Genomic DNA, 22,867 nt, shown 5'->3' with positions numbered 1-22,867 from the left:
CAGCAGTCTGAGTCACTTGCCTATCAATCAAAAGCGTTAGACTAAGATTTTCAAAGGAGACTAAAGAAGTTAGATGCACAAATCCCACTGGAATTCACTGAGAGTTGGCAGCCTACCTCCCCCGGCTCCTTTGAAAATGCCAACCTCACTGCCTTTCTGGGGAAGTGGGAGGCTCCGTGTTAGGTGCTCTCAGAAGGTTTATCATACCTGGATTTTTTTTTTTTAGTTTGACCGCTTGTGGTTTAATAATTGTAATGTCATGGAGATGAAACTCTCTGCAACCTTTAACCCCAACAACTGGTGTGATGGGGAGGTTGGAGAGTGGGCCAGCTCACATAGTTAACAAATATTTATAGGGCTTCATAATAGCTGCTGGCATTAGAACAAGGGCAGTAAAAAGGGGATTAAATGAAGACAAATGTGAGACACAGGCAGTAACAAATACTCCAGCAGATGTATGTGGAAATTAATGGGATGGTGATAACAAATTCTGATGCACCACATGGTAAATATGTCTCTTGATAGCAGTTTTTAGTGCAGAATGAACCTGATGGGTAGGAAAAGAAGAGCTACACAGGTAGAAGTCTCATCACTGCAATACATTTGCTGCATATTAATGACCTAACGGAGACCAATTAAAAATTCTTTTTTTGTTGTTTTGTGCTGCACAGCCTTGCCACCAAAAGTATATTGCTGGCTGTAGAGTGGCTCCCCTAACAAATGCATCAATTGGGTTTGAGAGGGGAAGATGAATTTACAGCTTAAGCATAAGGTTGGTAGTCAGGAGATCGAGGTTATATTCCTAATGCTGCCACAGATTTCCTCTGTGACATAGGGAAAATCGCCTCGCTTCTCCATGTCTGAGTTTCTCCATGGTAAATAGGGATAAGAATGCTCCTCTACAGTACAGTGTTTCACCAGATGCATTGTATGGCTTTAATTTGGCTTTAATTAAATTAAATGTATAGGCATTACAGAAATGCAAAATATAATTTGCTACGATTTAAAAGCCGCACTGTGTTTCAGTGTGCTACTTGAAAATATTTACCTCTCGGCTATTTTACAGATAGGTACATAAACATTTTCAATCTATTTTAACCCTGTTTTTAAAGAAACACAAAGGGTAATTTTTTGGAGCTTGATCCTTCGGCCACTCCCCTTGTGTTCACCCGCTGCAGCCTGGTGGCAACGCAACTCGTTGAGTGTGAATTTTTCTGTCCGTGGCCCTTGATCAAGATGGAGAAGGGGAGTGTAGGTTCCAAACACTCTTCACCCATCTCTTTGGAGGATGTTTGTGTGAAACAGCCCATGCAACAGTAATTTAACAAAAGACAAGGTCTATTAAGCATACAGAGAACTGAATTTCTGAAAAGGTTCTTTAATGTATCTAGGTTTACACTTCAAGTTCTCGAACACTAAACTAGATTCAGCATTTTCAGCCTAGGAATAGAGGGGAAAAAAAAGTGAATAGCTTATGTCTTGCGAAGGCAGTTGTCTCCTTTAACCACTGTTTGATCAGCCTGTCAGCATTGCTTGCTGTTCAGACACTGACTCCCTACCTTTGCCCCCTGGACCCCTTATCAAGCCTCTGCTTTTGGGTCAGCTTCCATGTTCAGATGGCCTCCTGCCTGTCCATGTCTCCCACACTCCCTCATGAGTTAGTCCATTACCCTATCAAGGTGATGTTTCAGTGACCTTTACACAAAGGAGTTCCCTAAGAGAAAGGTAGGGTTGGGGTAGGTGTCTGGGTTTGTGGGTGTGTGGAAAACAAGATGCAGCAACTCTGAGAACAAAATATGTATTGTTTGCACAAAACAGGAAGGTTTTAGAGCAACAGGGAAAGGTTTTAGAAATGTAAAGGTGCTATACACAGAAAGCAATGGCATAACAGCTTCATACTACATACTGTACGCACTGCAATTAAGAATGTGTCTGATTTGTCACTCAGTCACCCTGCCTGTGTTTGGCAGGCTGTTTGGTAAATCAAAAAGATCCTTCCAGAGATAATATAAAAATGATTTTCCACAAGGGCACAAGTGTTGGCTATAAATAGCCCATTATGTTTAAACATATCTATTAGTTGTGGACCAGTCCCTTTTAAGCAAACATTGTGGGATTAGAGAGACTGAAAGAGGAAGAATTTTTATGGAGCTCAGGTTTTGTTCATTTGGGTATTTTAAATTCTTACAGAGTAGGGTAATTATTTATTAAATAACCATGGCACCATGGTATCTGTGTGCTGATCTCTGAACAAAATACTGCTGATGTTTCAGAGATCTATTGTGTCCTCACGCATATGTCACACAAGTGGGTTTTCATAACATGGTGTGCTCGGATAAGTGAGAAAGCTGCATAAATACAGTCTAGTTTCAGTTATTGGTATGCAATCTGTGAAATACGGCTCAGTGACTGGCATGCAAGGAGGCAGGGGCAGCAGCCCAAAGAGGCAGAGACTGCAGGAAAACAGGAAGAGTTTCCCCAAAATAGCTACTTCAGTCACTGTATAGCCTAATATATGTAGGATTTTTTTTTACAGATGTTAAATCATGAGTGTAAAAATTAAGCTGGATTTAGGCTTAAGTTTTATTCAAATAAGTTGTTACAAGAAATACTGAACAAATGGGGTTTCTCTTTTCTTCCAGCTCTTGCTTGGCTCACATAGTGCTAACAACAGTTAATATTCTGCTCAGATTTTCTAGCAATATCCAAATCCCCCAGTTTTTAGATATCCCTTAGCTGAATACCTAGTCCTCCCCAAGGCTTTGTCTACACTACCTCGCCTAAGTAGGCATAGACCTCTAGTGTAGATGTACTGTTCTATTGTCCTTGATTCACTGACAAAAGGAGGTTTTCTGATGGTGTAGGAACATCACCTCCCCAAATGACGTTAGCTATGCTAATGGTTTTCATCGGCAGAGCTGCATATACACTCAGGGTTTTGTCAGCATAACTGTGTCCGTCAGGGAGGTGGCTTGTTCACACCCCTGACTGACATAGCTAGGCTGCTACAAATTTTAAGTGAAGAGACTGAGCCTAAGTGATCAGGAATAAAATCTACCTCAGAGTTTTGGTCACATGGATTCCTGCTAAACTTTTACATGGAACTTTGCTTGAAGCCACCAGTCAATTAGCTGCCCATTTTCCAGCAATTCAGGCAAACAACTTTTCAACTCTTTTTTTCCTCCTGTTTCTGTCTAACAGTAGAAACTTTCTGCTCCAGTTCCTGGTTTAATATCCATGGACCAAACACTGCAGTACATAGGCTAAGCCTACACTATAAAGTTTTGTTAGCAGAACTATGTTGGTTGGGGTGGAAACAAGCAGTGTAGACAAGGCCTCAGACAAAACTGTCACTGATCTTTGCTTGAGAAAGATTTATGTATGACTTGTCCCAAAGCAAAGTGATCATTTTCTTGGCTTTTTGTATCCCTTTTTGTTGACTTCTCCTTGAATATTCAGGCAACCAGTTATTGTTCTCCCAAATGGAAAAATTCTTCCATTGACTTAACTCCTGCATCTTGGGTAGGTAGGTTAACTACAACAACAAGAGAACATCTCCCGATACTGTAGGGAGTTTCTACACTGACATGCTATAGTGGAGCCACTGTAGTGGGGTAAGTGTAGACATAGCTTCAGTAACTTTTTACTATACCTCTAAATGGCTAAGGGCATGTCTGGCTAAAAACATGGCTTGTGTCCACACAGCCCATGGTTAATAACCACTGAACCTTCACAGGGTGCTGCCCCTACTAACTATCCTGTGTGGCACGCAGTCAGGTTGCCGTAACTTGGTAGGCACACTGAGAACAATGTTCAAAGGCACCTAAATGCCATTTTCAAAAGCATCTAAGTCACTTAGGAAGCTGCTTCTTAGCATATGCATAATGTGCCTCAGGTGGCACATGGCCAGGATTCATCACCAAATTTGGTTGGCTGGGTGGATGATTAGGTTCCCCAGCTTGGGCCGGGTACTGACAGGGAGTGTGACATGAGTACTATTGAATGAGAGTGAGGCTCCTAAGTGACTGAGGTGCTTTTGAAAATGGATCTTAGGGAATAAAGCTGGGAGACAAGGGGTTCCTGCCATATGCAAAAGCTATTTAAGGCGGGGAGTGACACCATTGTGGTTCTTCACTGACTCCCCACCCAAAGGAGACTCTTGGAAACACCAGAGAACAAGGACTGAACTGGGTGGAAGTGCTGGACCCAGGCTAGAGGAGTTTCTAGCCTATGAAAGGAATACCTGGGGGTTTTAAGCTGCAAACAAGGGCAGCTTGCCCCTTGGATGCTCTGCAACTGGTTTGAATCATCATTTAGACTAGGTATACTTGGTTCTGCTTCAGCGTGGGGTTGGGGGAGGGGTTAAATGGCATCCCAAGGTCACTTCCACCCCATACTTTCTATGGTTTGTATTACAGTAATAGCCAAATGCTCCAGTGAGAATCTGAGCCCCATTGAGGTAGGCACAATACAGCTATATAGAAAGACATGGTCCCTGCCTATGGATACCCTTTAAGAAGGTTCCATCACCCTGTTTGCCTAGTTTTGTAGGTAATAGGTACAGTTACAGTGTTGCCAACTCTCCCAATATTATCACAAGAAATGGAATTACGGGCACAGTCCTGGAGAAGAACAGCTGATCAATCAGAGCATTTCAGGAAGCTGGCAGCGATCTCCCTCCTCCCCTCAGGAGCTGAGAGATTTCTGAGCGGCGGAGAGGGAACTGCTGATGACAGGATGCAGCAAAAAGAGCCAGCTGCCGAGATCTCTCCTCCCTCCCTCTCAGGAAAAATAGGTCACTCTGCTCTTTGCTCCTCTCTCTTCCTCCCTCCTCTCCTTTCCATCCTTGCAACACCAGGCCTGGGAAGGAGGAAAGAGGGTGAGGAACCCCTGGAGCTGCAGGAGGTGCTGAGGTGCATACAGGGGCAAGGGGCAGATGTGGTACTGGGGCGGCAGAATGAATTAGAATTTGTGGGGGTTGGAATGAAGCTGGAAGCTCTGTGGTATAAGGCAGCATTTGGTACAAATCTGTCTAATTTAATCTCAGTTGGGTCTTGCAGTGAGAGCTTCTGCAGAGAGACCGAAAACTCACCTTCCCGTATAAGTGCGTGAGAGTTGACAGCACTAGAACAGTGACACGCATACACCTGGGGTGGGCAGGGGGAGTTCAACAATCAAGAGAGACCAAAAAACCCACAAGATAATAGTATTTCTTTTTTTAAAAAGCCTAATGATTTTTTTTGGGGGGGGGGGTATCATGATTTTTGAACTTTTGGGGTTGGCAGTACTTCAACCTCTGGTGACCTTGCCAGGGAAGCCCTTTGGGATAGTGTATGCAGAGGGGATAGAGTTTTCAGAGGACAGGTACTTATTGGGGGAAGTTGTGATGGGTTCCCTCTGGGGTGCCACCTGGAACTGGGGTATCACTGAGCCCTCCTGACTCACCAGCCTGGGCTTCCTCTCACACTTTGGTTCTGTGATAAGTTGCCAAGCTCTCCAAGCTTGCTCTTTCACCAGCATATACACAGGTAGAACACACCCAGCTGCAGAACTTATAGGCTGCTGTGATCAGCTCTGCATGGGGAGGCTCCAGCTAAGGAACTGTCCAGCTGCTCAAGAGCACACGCTCCCTCTGGCACAGAGATCGGTACAGCATAAGCTCATGAAATTCACCCCCTCCCTCAATGTGGAGAGGAAATATACAACAGCTTTTTGCCCCAACTTATAGCTCCCACTGGTTTGAGATAAAGCAAAAACAAATTTATTAACTACAAAAGAGAGATTTTAAGTGATTATAAGGGATAGCAAACAGAACAAAGCAGGTTACCTAGCAAATATGCAATCTAAGATTAATATACTAAAGAGATTGGATATGAGTAGCAACTTCTCACTAGACCATCCCTGACAGGTTTTTGTCCATCCTGTTCTTAAAACTTTCAATGACAAGGATTTCACAACCTCCCTAGGTAACCTGTTGCGGTGCTTAACTATCTGTATAATTAGAAAGTTTTTCCTAATAGCTAACCTAAGTCTCTTTTGTTGCAAACTAAGCTGATTGCTTCTTGTCCTTCCCCAGTGGTCATGGAGAACAATTTATCACTATCCTCTTGTAACAGCCCTTAACGTATTTGAAGGCTGTTATCCGGTCCCCCTCAGTCTTTGCTCTAGACTGAACATGCCCAATTCTTTCAACCTTTCTTCAAAGGTCAGGTATTTAAAACCTTTTATCACATTTGTTGCTCTCCTCTGGAACTCTCCTATTTGTTCATGGCTTTCTTAAAGTATGGTGCCCAAAACTGGACACAGTAATGCAGCTGGGGCCTCACCAGTGCCAGGTAGAGAGAAATAATTACCTCTCCTGTCTTACATATTCCACTCCTGTTAATATACCGCAGAATTACCTTTCCCTTTTTCACAACAGCATCATACCATGACTCATATTTTATTTCTGGTCCACTATAACCCCAGGCCCCAATCCTTTTCAGCAGTACTACCACCTAGCCAGTTATTAGTTGTGCATTTGATTAGTCTTTACTAAGCGAAATACTTTGTATTTGTCTTTGTTGAATTTCATATTTGTTGATTTCAGACCAACTCTCCAATATATCAAATTCATTTTGAATTCTAATCCTCTCCTCCAAAGTGCTTGCATCTCCTCCCAACTTGGAGATGTCTGCAGATTTTATAAACATACTGTACTCTCTACTCCATCATCCGAGACATTAAATGAAAGTATTGAATAGTACTGGACCCAGGACCGACCCTTGTGGGACCCCACTGGATACATTGTCCCAGTTTGACAGTGAATTTATTGATAGCTACTCTTTGAGACTAGGCTTTCAATGTTGTGTAATTTCATCTGGACCACATTTCCCTAGTTTGCAAATCAAAAATACTAACAAGCTACAGTACTAGCAGTTTTGAAGTCCCTGGGATCATGTTGTGACTGCAGTAAGCAGAGGCCACAAACCATAATACTACTTCACCGGCATAAAGGTTTCACAGGTTATTAGCTTGTAAATCTCCAGAATTAAGCCTGACTCCAGTAAGGAGTTTTTAAACTATTTGTGATTTCTTTTAATTATTTAGGAAGTTACCAGCAACCCTTTATGGAAGTTGAACTCTATTATGTCTAGCTGGTGTATGTGGTGTCTGTCTGAATTATTTCTGTAAGCCATGCTTACTTTGTGTGGCACTCTGTCCCCCTCTTGGGGCAGCCCATGCATGGAATTGAACTGGGAAGCCTCTGAAGCTCAGGACACACTTGCCCTGCCAGGGAAGGTAGGTAAGCCATGCCTGCTCAGTGTGGCACTCTGTCCCCATCTAGTTGTGGCTAAGGGTATATCTACATCAAGGATCTCAAACTCAAATCACCACGAGGGCCACATGAGGACTAGTACATTGGCCCGAGGGCTGCATCACTGAAACCTTTTCATACAACAATACAAAAGTATAGTCAAAAATGAGGCGTAATATAGTATGCTATTAAAAGTCAATATATTAGCTATTTTAAAACTGTAATGCAAAAAGGGGTTTTAATAAAATATAAACACTCAGTAATGCACCTCACTCAAATGACAAAACACGCATTACTTTTAGAATTACTTTGGTTAAAGCCCCACACCTCTGCCCCTGGCCCTGCCCCCACTCCACCCCTTCTATGAGGCCCTGCCCCTGCCCCATCTCTTTCCACCGCTTCCCTGCCCCCATTCCAACCCCTTCCCCAAAGTTCCCACTCCAACTCTGTCTCCTCCCTGCCCCTATTCCAACCCCTTCCCTAAATCATCCCCTCAGCCCCGCCTCTTCTCTGTCTCCTCCCCTGAGCGCGCCACGTCCCCGTTCCTCCCCCCTCCCTCCTGGAAAGTTCTTGGCGCCGCCAAACAGCTGGGGAGCTTGGCTGCCAGTGGAGTCGGCGCCTATGGCGGGCTGCAGGAAATAACTCTGCGGGCCGCGTGTTTGAGACCCCTGGTCTACCCGGTAGCTGGCAGTGAACCTCCCGTCCGGGTAGACGGACTTGTTTGAGCGCAGCTGGCACTAGCATGCTAACAATAGCTGTGTGGAGGTTGCAGCACCAGCAGAGGATCGTGCTAGCCAGCCAAGCTCAGGTGGCTAGCCTGAGCCTCCGCTGGTGCTGCAATGTCCACACGCTACCTTTAGCATGCTGGTGCCAGCCCTGCTCACCTGAGTCTGCATACCCAGGCTGGGCGGCTCCCTCACAGTGGCAGCACAGACATACCAATCACAAAGATGGATGAGTGTGCTACAGGCTAGCCAGAGAATGGGGTGTGTAGCTCATGCAGTAAAGGCTTGTGCATTTAGATCCTGACAGCCTAGGTTCAATCCCTGCTGCTGATAACCCACTGAGGGGCATTTGTGCTGTGTTTCTTGTATATTCTCAGAGAAAATAGTGTGATATTACTAATGTCAAGCATTAAGATAATTCCCTGATTTGATTACTGGCTGGTAAAGGGCTTTGTCAGTAGTTAGATGTCAGTGTTTTTCAGTGCTGAGCACCCTCCTTGATGCCTTACTGCATACAGTAAATGTAAAGTTTGCACTGTTGGAGATCATGTCCTGTTCCCCTGCTCCTTCTGCTAAGCCTGGTAGGAGTGTGCCTTAGCGTAAATGAGGCCAGATCACGCAGACACACAGGAATATGACACATGCAATGATCTTGTCTACCCAGCCAGAATATACTTGCTTCTAACACCTGCAAGAAATTAAGAAAGATTGAAATACTCCCTAAAATCTGTTGCTCATCATACAGCCTACACAAAAGAATTGAATTCTTTTTACATGAGCACACCGGGGTACATCTGCTTGCAATCATCCTTCTGAAGACAGTCAGGCCTCCTTCTGATTAAGCAGAAATATGATTCGCCATACTTGGTCCACAGAATGCTTAGTAGAATATTTCAGCAAAGGGGCTGGAATTCACTAGCAATGGAATAAACATGCCTTTCATATATTAGTTCTCCACCAGTCAGGTGGTCTCAGCATTTGGAACCTTTTTCCTCTGCCGCCTACTCACTTCTTGCCCTACTTTCAGAAGTCAAGAAATGCTTCAATAAAGAGAAACTTGTTCTGTGACAGAAAAGATCATTTCTTCTGGCCAGGCATTTGGGAAGGAGACAGGAAGCATATTATTTTAAAGGTAAACTGATAAAATATGTGTTTGCTGTAGAAATGGGAGGAAAGTCAAAAAACATATTAGGATTCTTTAGACAGTACCAGGAGGAAACGTTACTGTAACACTTAGGATTGTGCTGACAACAACTACAGGTATCGTAGGGGAAACAGGTTAGTCTTCAATTATCTGTGTATTCCTGCAGTGTAAATATTTTTCTTTGCTCACAGAAATCTAGTTTGTTGATGTGTGTGTCTAAATGTCTAAAACTTACCGCTGCAATACAGTGAGTATTCCACTGAAGTATATTAGAGGTGTGGACGGTAGTAACGTTGTTCATTTCTCAATATATCCTTCATTTTTAGGTAATCGTCAAGGAAAGAACAATAAAATCCTGTATTTATATGGAAGCTGAGTGTTTTCTCCTATTGTAGTTTGTAACATGGACACACTGGGGTTGAAGTAATGCACTTTTATAGGTTTGTTATGTTACATCTAACAGGATGTCTTCTATGCTACTATACACAATGACTGAAAATGTAATTTAAAATGTTTGAAAAGGAACCGGGCTTGTTTTATTTTTAATAAAAGAAAACTTGTCTTGATAGCTGAGCTGTTACTATGATTCATAAAGGAAAGCTGACGGCTCTATCTGCACCATATTTATTTACCTCAATTGATTGCCAGTTAGCTTGAGCTAGTTAACAGGTTTGGAAAGGCGAGTGAGTGTGCTCCTTAAATGTTTGTTCCTGGATCCTGTATAGACGAAGTTGAAGACTTAAGCCATGCCTATGTTAGAAGTACTTTGCTGATACAGGTATCTCAGCATGTCTGTACTTATGGCTTATACTGACAAAACTAAGTTTTTGCTGGAAAAGCTTATTCCAACCGCCCCCACGCCCGCAGCAAAATAAATTATACCAACAAAAGTGCAGTTTTGCTGATGTAACTGAATTTACACTAGGAGCTTGTGTTTGCACAGCTGTATCGGTCGCAAATTGTATTTCTTCAGACTCCGTTGACACACAGTTATGCTGGCAGAAGTCAGTAGTGTAGACTTGGCCTTAAAAAGTTGGACTGATGCATTCTAGTTGGTGTTTGAAATTTAGAGGCATGTAGTTAAATGCAAAGATAAAATAGAAGCCTGTGTTAAATATTCATTTTATCAATTAAATGATCAATTGCATGCTGACATCTACATATACTGTATAAAGGGCCTCATTTAAATAGTGTGAATAATTTGCTGCACTAATACAGTGTCATTAAAGTTTTGACACGGAAAAGAATTGTCCTTATTACACATCTGTGTAGAACTTGGTCTGTTAAGCACACACCTACTTGGTATTATACTTTCCTTTAAAATGTCTTTAAAAGAGGTCACATATTTATACAGTATATCAGTGGCAGACTTTCAGAGAGTATTGATCCACTGCATTGGAGAGTACATTAAGGAGCAATATTTTTGGAAATATTGCAAAGAAAGCCGTCTTCATCTTCTGCAGTGAGTGGGCTGCCACATATGAATGTACAGCCAGATTTTCAAAGGCTCTGAGCACACTGGATACTGAGCTCTTTGGATAATCTGATCATAAGGGTGTCCATGGGAGCTGCTAGGCACCAGACTGTTTGGAAAATCCGAGCTGAAATCCTGGCTTCATGGATGTCAATGGCAAAATGCAGATTAACTTAAATGGGACCGGAATGTCACACCAAGCCTCTATTTGGTTGCCTTGTTGTGAGGTGAGCTCTTATGAAAATCTGGTGTTTAGTGCTAGGGAAATCCTTACAATGCAGAATCCTCCCTCTTGCTCTTTTCTTAAGTTTGGGATGTGTGGTGAGAAAACATTATTTGCCCTTTGGCATGAGAGAAGGACATTAGCAGATCCATGTAGAAAATGAAGAAGCAATGAGCTTTAATGCGATACTGCAGTAACAGGTCAAGAAGTGGTTCTCCTACAGACACTTCCGAGGTTTCAGAGAACTTTTGACATGAAATGTATTAAGTTTACTAATGGATTTCAAATGTTTATCTTTCTACAGAAAGAGGGATGTTTTGTTTTCATTTTACATAGTCTTGCCAGTTTTAGCAACTGATATCGAAGTAAGTTTTTGACTATTTGAACTTTTAATTTGTTTGGCGAAATGGAAGATCTTTGTGCTACACTCAATAGTAACTGGATATGCACTAATGTGGCAGGATTGATTTCACGGAGCCTCCTTTAATGTCTGGTATTTTAGCCCCGTCTGACTTCTAGTCTGAAATTCAAATTAAAAGCAAAAGTCAAAACCAGAGAAAGCAGCACCAGACAATGTTGGCAGGAAAGCTTTGTATGTGGGTCAGTTATTTTTCAAAAGTCTCTACTCAGCTCAACATACAGTTTTATCTGTGTGTTCTTTTCAGTCAAACATTTAACAGTTCAGCAACGCTTTTGTATTAGAATTCTCCCCAGCCACTTATCATTGCTGGGCAAAGTAGATTTTTAGCAAACATATTTAAAGACCCATCCAAAAAGATTTGGATTTGCTTCTTTCTTCCAAAACAAAGGAATGACTAATCTAGCAGTGTGAGGTACAAGGGGAAACATTTCTCCTTGAAAAATACTAAGAAGATTTCTTGCATAGAGGCTGAATGCTAGGGGCACTTTCACACTGTGCTAGACATGACTTATGACTGACAAAACCTAATGTTATATAGAATAATTATCTGAAGGGAACTGCACTTTGATCTGATATTTATTATTTTTAGTGCACCTATTTCATGGCCCCTCTTAAGAGTTCAAGATCCACCTGAACTTACCATCTTGCAAATTCTGTGGCAAAGCAATTTTGGTGTAATTTAGGACCACAGGAATGGAAGAGACCTCCTAGGTCATCAAATCAGTTCCCTGCTATTGCAGGCAACCATGTCATATAATACCATTCATAAATTTTTCAAACTGCATCTTCAAACTAGTTAAACTTCTTGTCCCCACTGTTCTATTATTTGACATCCTCAGATTTCCTTGATACCCTTCAGCATAACTTTCAGCCTGGGTGTGACAGCACAAAGGCTACACTAGCCTTCTTGACTGATCTCCTAGTGATGATATGCAAAGGACAGGTATCTACACTGATTATTTTAAGTCTGTCAGCAATCTTTGAAAGCACTGGCTAAGGAAAGATATTGAAACTTGTCGACTGAAAAAGTACAGTCTATAGTGTGTTAGCACAGGAATATGGATTTTGGCAAGGATGAACCCCTGGCAATTAAAAAAGGGACCTCAGATTAAGAACATAAGAACACAAGAACAGCCATACTGGGTCAGATCAAAGGTCCATCTAGCCCAGTATCCTGTCTTCCGACAGTGGCCAGTGCCAGGTGCCTCAAAGGGAATGAACAGAACAGGTAATCATCAAGTGATCCATCCCCTGTCGCCCATTCCCAGTTGCTGCCAAACAGAGGCTAGGGACACCATCCCTGCCCATCCTGGCTAATAGCCACTGATGGACCTATGCTCCATGAATTTCTTTTTGAAGACTGTTATACTCTTGGCCTTCACAGCATCCTCTGGCAAGGAGTTCCACAGGTTGACTGTGCAGTGTGTGGAAAAAATACTTCCTTTTGTTTGTTTTAAACCTGCTGCCTATTCATTTCATTTGGTGACCCCTAGCTCTGGTGTTATGAGAAGGAGTAAATAATACTTCCTTATTTACATTCTCCACACCAGTCATGATTTTTATAGACCTCTATCATATCCCCCTTCGTTGTCTCTTTTCCAAGCTGAAAAGTCCCAGTCTTATTAATCTCTCTTCATACAGCAGCCATCCATACACCTAATAATTTTTGTTGCCCTTTTCTGAACCTTTTCCAATTCCAATATATCTTTTTTGAGATGGGATGACCACATCTGCGTATAGTATTCAAGTTGTGGGCATACCATGGATTTATATAATGATAACATGATATTTTCTGTCTTATTATCTATCCCTTTCTTAATGATTCTCTCCATGACACTCATTAGTCACAATATCTGAATCCAAGACTTGGTCTCAGTGGGAGTGCAGCAACCTAAAATATACTGCCTTTTATTCTTTAAAATGTCTGTTTCCATAGTTAGTACTGTAACAGTTGCTGTGAGGCTCTGTGCACCGCTCAACGTCAATAGGTGAAAGGTGCCACTGCAGCAAAGCTGTACGTGGTTTAGGGAAAATGTAACTTGTTTGTATCTTGTCCTCATCTTCAAGAGCTACTCAACTCTACTCCTGGCTCACCCACTCTTGTCCTCACATTGCTCCCCAGCCTCTCTGTTCTGGCATGATGCCAGCCTTACCTGCCAGTATATCCTCCGCTCCTGCTTTCTTCTACAGTATCTCTTCTGTATAGAAGACCACCTTTGAAACAATCGGAAAGGCCAGTGTCCTTTTCTCTTTCAGATTCCTCCTCAAGATCCACTTCTGCTGTGACCTCTACAAGAAACTGGCTAATCAGTGATGTCTAGGTTGAGGGGAAGTTGGTTTTAGCTGATTATTTGTATAAAAATAAACTATTAGAGTATTTTTGAAGTTATTCAGCACAATCACATTGTGCACATAGTGAGTCTGTGTAAATGCACAAAGTTTTTACTGTTGCCCTTCTCCCTTGCCTTCCCTCCTAATGCTTGTCACATTCACTTCGTGCATTTCATCTTAAATTAGGCTCTGAGGCTGCAAACGCATATACCCTGAGACTGTAAGCTCTTCAGAACAGAGATGGGGTCTTCCTATGTGTATGTACATCGCCTAGCAAATAGAGTCTGAATTTGTATTAGGAATTAGGGCCTCTGGACACTATTACAATACAAATAATTAAGTATAATAAAAATGCCACAATATAATTGTTTATGGCTAAATTGTTCACAGTCTGAGGTGGTTTAATATGGCAAAAAATATCTGTGAACATTCATTTCAATAAAAATGCAGATGCCCTCCAATGGTATTTACCATTTCTTCTAGTTACTTTCTGCAAAAATGCATATGGACAAAATGTTGTTCATTAGAGTGTGCACAGAAAGAGACAGTGTTGTGGAAGCTCAGGCTTATCTGCATTCATGTGAGTGTTCATGCCAGAAGTGCTCAGTGGCCATCATGAAAACTCAGTGGACTGGGAATTATCCAACAGAAACAATGCCATGCGACTTAGGTGGTCAATAACACAAATCTATTCATCCAGCTGCAAAATATGTTTGCATAAACTGTTTACTAATATTTGGGAATTCATTACTCTAAATTACTTAAACTATTCACAGATCATTTGTAAAGGAAAAGAAGAGCTACGTTTGTCTAATATTTTGTTTACAAAGAATTTGCTCCGCTCTATGAATAATAGAACAGTTTTATATGATTGTGTTAACCTAAACAGATTTGAGTTTTAGTTCTATCTATCATGGGTGAATTTGTGAACATTTCCTGTTCTACTGAGAGATGAAAGAACCCCACTATGAAAGGAGAAGAGGACTGGAAAAAGAACTTCCCAGTAGCTAATCAAATAACCAAGTAAGTATCCCATCAGCTATTAGTGTGCTTTTTTACTGGTTTCGCCAGCCAGAAGACCAGTCTAGAGTAGGACAGTTATCCTGCAGGTTAATTAATCCCAGTCTGGGGCTGGAGCAACTTGCAGTGGCTAGTGGAGGCTATTGCAAACATGGAGAAAACAGGCTTATGGGTGGCTTGGCAACCACAACCACAGTAGTTTAATGGACTATAGGGGAAACAAACCTTTCCTTTCACCTGAAGTGGTCAACCTGCCTCCACAGTTTATGAACCTCCAAAGCCCAGACATATTTTCATCTGGATTAGAACTGAAATTATTATGGCAATTTACACAAATGCAGTGGTTGAGCATTGTTTATGATATGGTTTTTTTTTAAAACTATTGTTAAAATATTGATTTTTCAGAAATTTCTCTCTGCAATTTCTTTACTACATTAGGGGTTCTCAACCTTTTTCTTTCTGAGCCCGCCCCCCGCCCCCAAACTTGCTATAAAAACTCCGTGGCCCACTTATGCCACACCAACTGTTGTTCTGCATATAAAAGCCAGAGCTGCTGTTAAGGAATAGCAAGTGGAGTGGCAAGCTGGGCAGTTGCCCGGGGCCCCACGCTACAGGGCACCACGTGAAGCTGAGTTGCTCAGGCTTCTGCTTCAGCCCTGGGTGGCAGGGCTCAGGGCCCTGGGCTTCAGCCCTGCGTGGCAGGGCTTAGACTGTCTGCCTTAGGCCTCAGCGAGTCCTAACGCTGGTCCCGCTTGGTGGACCCACTGAAACCTGCTCACAGCTCCCCAGGGGGCTCCGGACTCCTGGCTGAGAACCACTGGCCTACAACTCAAACACCCTCTTTTGGTAAAATAGCTGTTTGTTTCTTTTCTCTCTCTTCATTCTCTGTAGGATTCTTTAAGCTCCTCAGTCAAGTTTACAGTAGGCAAAAAATAAATTAAGACTCAGACAAGAATGTTACTATGAAAAAGCTCCACTAGACTGTTGTTATAATAGTTTGATAATATAATTTGCTGGGTTGTTTTAATAAACGTCTATTTTGAAAGGACAAACTGATTGCACGCATTTCAGTATAAAATGATTTCCGCGTGAAATCCTGACTCTATTGAAATCAATGGCAAAACTCCTATAGACTTCAGGGGAGCTAGTATTTCACCACAACCATGTAAACCCCACCAACAGAGCTCAGGGTAGCCCTATGGGAATTGCAATCCCACTCAACCTTGGTGTGCTTCGAAGAGAATGAGTGCTTTGTGCTCCCACAATTTTCCTTTCACAAAAAATAGGCTTCAAACATTCTATCTTCTTGTCGCCAATCTACAAGTGATTCCCAACTGCGAGTTATATTACATGTCACGCTGTCACAGCCTTGACATGAAAATCTGTGGTAATCAGCAAGAAAAGATTTTTTTTTTAAGTGATCATCTTTGAGAATAGGTTCCAAACCCTCTTATTACTTGAACAAAAATAATCTTATGTCACTTTGGGGGCCGCTCCTGTTCTATCACGCAATTATTACCACGCTCATGCTATTTTTATAAGTTACAGTAACTCCCCACAGAGCTTATCTATGTGTTCACTGGCTTCCATATAGCTGAACAATAGTCAGGACACAAATGGAAAACAAAGAGATCAATGCAACCAAGGTATCATTTTCCAAACAATTACCCCAACCCTCAGTAAGACACAACTCTTGCATATTAGACTTAAAGCTATTGCATCTTTAGCAGTAATGTATTATGTGGCAGTGTCTTTCATGATGGACTCTTGTGACAACACAGACTAGCAGAATGACAGGATTTTTATTTGGGGAGGTTATAGGGGCGATAGGTATTGTTGGAATATAACAAGAACTGAGGACACTGATCTCTAATGGAAGGAGTGCAATAAGAAGATATGATATAGCAGGAAAATTAAATGTTATGCAAATCAAGATCACCAGGCCTGGAAGATGAAGAAATGAGCACTAGTTTGCATAACCAAAACAAAAAAGAAAACAGGGAGTTATGGTAATAGACTTTGGATCCCTTCATCTGTTAGTTTAAATTCAGCCCAAGTGGGTAGTAACGATAAATTATTATGATGTTTGAATGCTTATATAAAATGAGTTGATACCCTCTGGGAACTGAATGGAGTTTATGTCTACATAGCAAAGAGAAACCCATGGCTGGCCTGTGCCAGCCAACTCGGGCTTGGGCTGTGGGGCTGTGTAGACTTCTGGGCTTAGGTTGGAGCCCAAGCTCTGAGACCCTGCCACCCCGCATGTCCCAGAGGCCAACTAGTGCAAGACCCCCATGGAGATTGCCCTATACTCTCACCCCGTAAAGGTGGCACCTCTCGGGAGGCTTGAGTCACATTGGCAGAATGGGACGAGGACGCTTGTGCTGCCGCTATCCATCCTGCATCTGCATGAGACCAGAGAACTTTAGCCTTCTAGCCTTTCATAGACTCATAGATACTAAGGTCAGAAGGGACCATTATGATCATCTAGTCAGACCTCCTGCACACCGCAGGCCACAGAATCTCACCCACCCACTCCTGCGATAAACCTCTCACCTATGTCTGAGCTATTGAAGTCCTCAAATCATGGTTTAAAGACTTCAAGGAGCAGAGAATCCTCCAGCAAGTGACCTGTGCCCCATGCTACAGAGGAAGGCGAAAAACCTCCAGGGCCTCTTCCAATCTGCCCTGGAGGAAAATTCCTTCCCGACCCCAAATATGGCGATCAGCTGAACCCTGAGCATATGGGCAAGATTCCCAGCCAGATACCCAGGAAAGACTAGAACCTAAGGGTCCCAAATGACACCCATAAAGTGAAAGATAGTCTATGCCCCAAAGAGCTACCAGTGTAAGTAGACAAGACAAACAAAATGTAGGAGAGGAAACAGAGGTGAAATGACTTACTGAAGGTTACAGCTGGCCAGTGGCAGAGCCAGGAACAGAATGCAGGTCTCTTGAGTCCTAGTTCAGTGCTCTAGCGACTAGATCATGCAGCCTCCTACACATCCTATTGACTTTAGTGGGAGCTGCAGGAACTCAGATCTATCAAGAGGTGATCAGCACCATGCAGAATTAGGACCCTATGATCTGGCTAACTACATTTCAAACTAGCGCTTCGCAGATAAAACACATCCAGACAAATTATTTAATTGAAAAACTAAATGGGAGAACGATGATTTTCAGCTTGAAGATTCCCTTTTCATGGTCTTTCCTTCAGTTGTACAACTGCAGGGTCCTCTTTATTTGTCGTGACTAGTAGCAAAAACTAAAAATGGGTATGAGTAAAAAAAAATGATTATTATAAAGGAGAGTTTTACTGCGAGTGTGAAGCATGACTAACATTTAATCTGGGCATTTTGAAAAAACAATATGTTGCTGGTGCTTTTAGATTATTCAGTAAACAAGAAAAAATATAATGGGTCCGTTTCTGTACACAGTTCAAAACCAGCCTGCAAATGCCCCGCAGAGAATTCCCTTTCTGGAGGAGACCGGCGTACTCATGCAAGTATGTCAGCACTGGGCCAGCCTACAGAATCAGGGAATAGAGCTGGCTGGAAAACTTTAGTGGAACCCTTTTTTCCCCCAACAGAAAATGCCATTTTCATCAAAACATTTTAGAATACCATGGCAATTTCTACAGTGAATCACATGGGGAAAAACTGAAATGAAAACTTTTCATTTTGGAACATTTTTGTTGAGGCTATTTTGAAATTTTGTTTTGGCATTTTGATATCTTGTTTCGGATTTAATTTTTGTTACATTTTATGACGTGGAGATGCATAGCATGCGCTGCTACTACTGCTGTGTCACAAGATGACCTAGTAGAATAATTGAAATAGTCTTTTTTTGTTTTATTTTTAAAATCATTAAGGGCAGCTTCTAATTACAGATGTTTTCTAGATCAGAGTGTCTTGTATGGGTGGGTGAGTGGGTGGGTGGGTGGTAATGAAGCATTTTGACACCTTCACACAATTTTTATGCTCCTAGATATTTTGGAATGAAATTTCTGAAAACTAAAACAAAAATTTGAAATCCCTCCTTCCGTTTCCCCCCCCCCAACATTTTTCAGATATTTTGGTTTGTGGAAAATTTCAAAAATATTTTGTTTTGATCCCAGATCAGAATGAAAAGAAGCTTCAACACGTCAACATTTCCCACAAACTGAAAGTTCTGAGTTTTGATCAGCTTCACCTACTGGTTACGGTCCCCACCCCGCAATTCCCCAGAGAATCTTGTCAAATAGCAGCGAAGAGCTGACAGCTGAACCTGTGTTTGTTTGTGTTACATTTCTGTAGTGTAATATTTTGCAGGTTTTATAGAAATATGTCATTGTCCCACTGGGATTTAACTTTGGGAACACGTGGCAATCCATGGTACTACTCTTTTATGTTTTAAGTGATGTATTCACAAAAATGTATGCCAGAATTAACAAGGCAGGTTCCAACTTTCACGGTTCCATACTATGCAGCTATACAGTACTGTACAGCCAGGTTAGTAAACACTACATTGAACTTGCTGGGATCTAAGCATAACCTGGTGCAGTGGGATTTCATGCCGCAAGATTTAAAGATGTCATGATCTTTTACATGGCACCAGTAAAGAGGAAAAACTACAAAAAGTGCAGTCTTCTGGAAACAAAATATACTGTAAATCAGAAACATAGACTACAGTCTAACATCAAAGCAAGAAAGGCACAGACTTCTAACAGAGAGATTTAGGGAGGGCAGTTACGAGACTAGAATTTATCGATTTAAAACAGGACCAATAAATATGGCATCGAAGCAATTCAAGAGAAGTACAAGGTCAGATGGGATAATGTCAGAAAGACACGTGTTATGTTTTTACAGTCAGAATCTTAGCACAGGAGCTGGGGCTGGTAGCATCATGTATTATTTAGGTTGTCCAGCCCTGCCCTCTATAAACTCCTGTTTTCAGTTACTTACAATTTTGCCAAACTTTAACCCTTTAGGCTGAAATTTTCCATGCTGGGTATATGTCTCAGGCTGAATTTGATGGGAAATTTCAGCCAAAACAATTCAGCCATTTCTGAGAATGAGTCTTGGGGAAAATATGTTATTTGGCCCATGTTAAAAATTCTGGCAACATTTTCTTGGTCAGCTGTAGTGCTCCCATACTCTGGAACAGGGACTGGAAATATTGCTGATGGGGTGGGCGGTCTTCATCTCAGGGGTGTGTCTTTAGCCATCCCTGTGAAAATTTGCCTAAATTTAGCCAAGTTATAATCCTTTGAAAAATCACAGTTTGCACTAGAAACTTGCAGTAGAAACTTGATAGAGCTTTGTAGGTAAAATCTTCAAAGAATCCATCCACACTGAGCATGCTTCCGTCCAGGGCTGAGCAGACTTTCCCTACAATTGCAGCTCTGGGCTGCTGCAGGCTGTGATGGGACTGGGCACTTCTGTACCACAGAACTTTTATGGAATTGCTGGGCAAGTCATTCAAGCCAGACATTTCACAGGTGTTCCTAATTTTGTGTTCCTCAATTTCTTGGTACCTGACCTGAGACCTTGGAGTCCAATTTGTCCATGTGCGGAGCACTCCCAATGGCAGTCAGTGAGAAATGTGCTGTGAACATATAAAGTGTTACACACTGAAAGGACTCTGAAAAATCAGGTCTAGGCATCTTAAATTATTCACCCAAAATTAGCGCATACTTTTGACCTTAATCTTGCTGTGCTTCAGTGTCCCATCTATAAAATGGGACCGGTATCACCCCTCAAACCCCAGGAGTGTTGTACGGATAAAATAACTGTTTATGAAGCACTCAGATACAATTGTAATGACCCATGTAGAAAAGCCCAGGAAGAAGTTAATAATTACATCTTCAAAGTGAGGTCTGAACTATAAATAAACCATGGAGCCACACACTGAACCAGGAGAAAACAAAACATTAAATAGCTGCTCATTATTGTGCACCATCCACCCTATGCACTGAATGAGGCGGAGGTCCTGGGGGAAGAATAGTACCTGCTCATGTAATGAAAGACTGTATCATAATGCATATACAGGGGAGGGTCAAATTAATTCTGGCATTTCCTAACTTTTGAGGGCTAGACTTTGGAACCTTAATGATGTTCTTTTAATGTGGGGGAGGGGTGTGTGGTCTGTGTAAAATAGATATAAAGGGTGGGAAGTGTTGAAGTGGGAGACAAAAATAGCTCAGAAAGGAGGACTTAGAAAATTGTAAAGGAGTACTTGTGGCACCTTAGAGACTAACACTAACTAACACTGTAAGGAGAGTGATCAGGTAAGGTGAACAGAGTGAACAGAGAGATTGAAGTGTTCTCATAGGGCCTAATCACATCAGCCACACTATCAGAGGCTCGTTCACCTGTACATCTACCAATGTGATATATGCCATCATGTGCCAGCAATGCCCATCTGCCATGTACATTGGTCAAACTGGACAGTCGCTACGTAAAAGAATAAATGGACACAAATCAGATGTCAAGAATTATAACATTCAAAAACCAGTCGGTGAACACTTCAATCTCTCTGGTCACTCGATAACAGACCTAAAAGTCGCAATTCTTCAACAAAAAAACTTGAGAAACAGATTCCAACGAGAGACTGCTGAACTGGAATTAATTTGCAAACTGGACACCATTAAATTAGGCTTGAATAAAGACTGGGAGTGGATGGGTCATTACACAAAGTAAAACTATTTCCCCATGTTTATTCCCCCCCACACACACACTGTTCCTCACACATTCTTGTCAACTGCTGGAAATGGCTCATCTTGATTACCACTACAAGAGGGTTTTTTTTTCCTCTCCTGCTGATAATAGCTCACCTTACCCGATCACTCTCCTTACAGTATGTATGGTAACACCCATTGTTTCATGTTCTTTGTGTATATAAATCTCCCCACTGTATTTTCCACTGCATGCATCCGATGAAGTGGGCTTTAGCCCACGAAAGCTTGTGCTCAAATAAATTTCTTAGTCTCTGAGGTGCCACAAGTACTCCTGTTCTTTTTGCGGATACAGACTAACATGGTTGCTACTCTGAAACCTGTCGTTAGAAAATTGTGTGGAAGCAGCCTGAATAGAACATGCCTAAGAGAGAGCAATGAATGAGTGAAAAGGCATATTCAAAAGCTGCTGCATTCTCCTCAACCCCATCTCCTCCCCTGTTAAATCTGACTCATGAACCTGCTATATTTGCTCAAGGTTTATGTTAAAATACACTTGATGTAGAGGAGGAGGAGCAATGCTCAGAGGTTGAATGTATTTGTGTCCTCTTATGGTGTGTTAGCTAATGAAAGGAAGCAGTTGTGGCCAGATAATGTTGCTGCACTAATATGCTTTCCACTGTGCTTAATATGATGGCAAGACAGTTCCTTTCATAAGTAGGACAACACAGTACCAGGAGTTACCAGAACAAACGTAGGAGGACAAATAAGTGAATAAGCATCAGTGTGTAGCTGACAAGCTCAGACAAAAGAAGTTTCAAAAATCATTAGCAGTGGCAAAGCAGAGAAAGCCACCCTAATCACTGTATAATCACTAAGAAAATTGCTTAGAAAGTTGACAGCCCCCAGTGTTGAGTGATGACTATGGACAGAAAAATAATATACTACCAAATGGGCAGAAGAAATGCTGTCGATCCTGCCTGTTGTGAACTGAACTGTGGAATAATGTCAACAAACCCCATGGTTAGTGATAAGCGACAAGGCTGCGATGCACAGTTTATACAGAAATAGACTTTCCCCAAGGCTGAGGTGTTTGGAGCTGGGATTTGTTTTGATCCCATTTGTATAAGGAAAATATCTGTAGCAGCAGAGAGGCAAATAGAATAAAAGTCAAGATGTTTTGGAAGTAGTTGACTGATCACTGAAATGTTCTTGCTGCTTTTGTTTGGGAGAAAAACATGACTCCTGTAGTTGCTTGGAACTAACTGCAGAAAGCAATTTGGAATGCCAAGGGCATTTAACCTAAGACTAGCTCCGGGGGCAATATAGTTGGGATGTTATATAAAAATCTTTATTAGCAGAAAATAATGATTGCATGGTATTAGGGCACTTGGCTGTGCTGCCAAGTTCCTGATCAAATGAGGTCATTAAAAATCCCCTGGTGGTTTTTTACAAGAAGAAAACTGTTATCCCCTGGAATTCTGGCCAAATTCCAATTTGTCTACTAAATTATTGTTGCCAAATATTGTGATTTTTATCTTAAATCTTATGATATTTGGTGCTTTTCTTAAACCCCC

General features: G+C 41.8%; 1 protein-coding gene across 3 annotated transcripts in view; it reads left to right on the top strand.

The window, feature by feature from the left end:
• Nucleotides 1–8,853: 8,853 nt before the first annotated feature.
• Nucleotides 8,854–22,867, top strand: part of ECRG4 (ECRG4 augurin precursor) — a 32,795-nt gene continuing 18,781 nt past the window's right edge. Inside the window, exon 1 of one of the 3 annotated variants that reach the window (XM_074944986.1) lies at nt 8,854–9,154. Coding sequence is in view for 1 of the 3 variants with exons in the window: in XM_074944980.1 (XP_074801081.1) it covers nt 10,818–10,867 (50 nt within the window). In the remaining 2 variants the exon portion in view is untranslated. Of the gene's footprint in view, nt 9,155–9,261; nt 9,301–10,701; nt 10,868–22,867 lie in introns of those variants that run through there. The other 2 variants (XM_074944995.1, XM_074944980.1) reach the window with 2 other exon arrangements.

Source organism: Natator depressus, chromosome 1, assembly GCF_965152275.1.
Source record: "Natator depressus isolate rNatDep1 chromosome 1, rNatDep2.hap1, whole genome shotgun sequence".
Taxonomy (NCBI): Eukaryota; Metazoa; Chordata; order Testudines; family Cheloniidae; genus Natator; species Natator depressus.
This window is presented reverse-complemented; position numbering and strand designations above follow the sequence as displayed.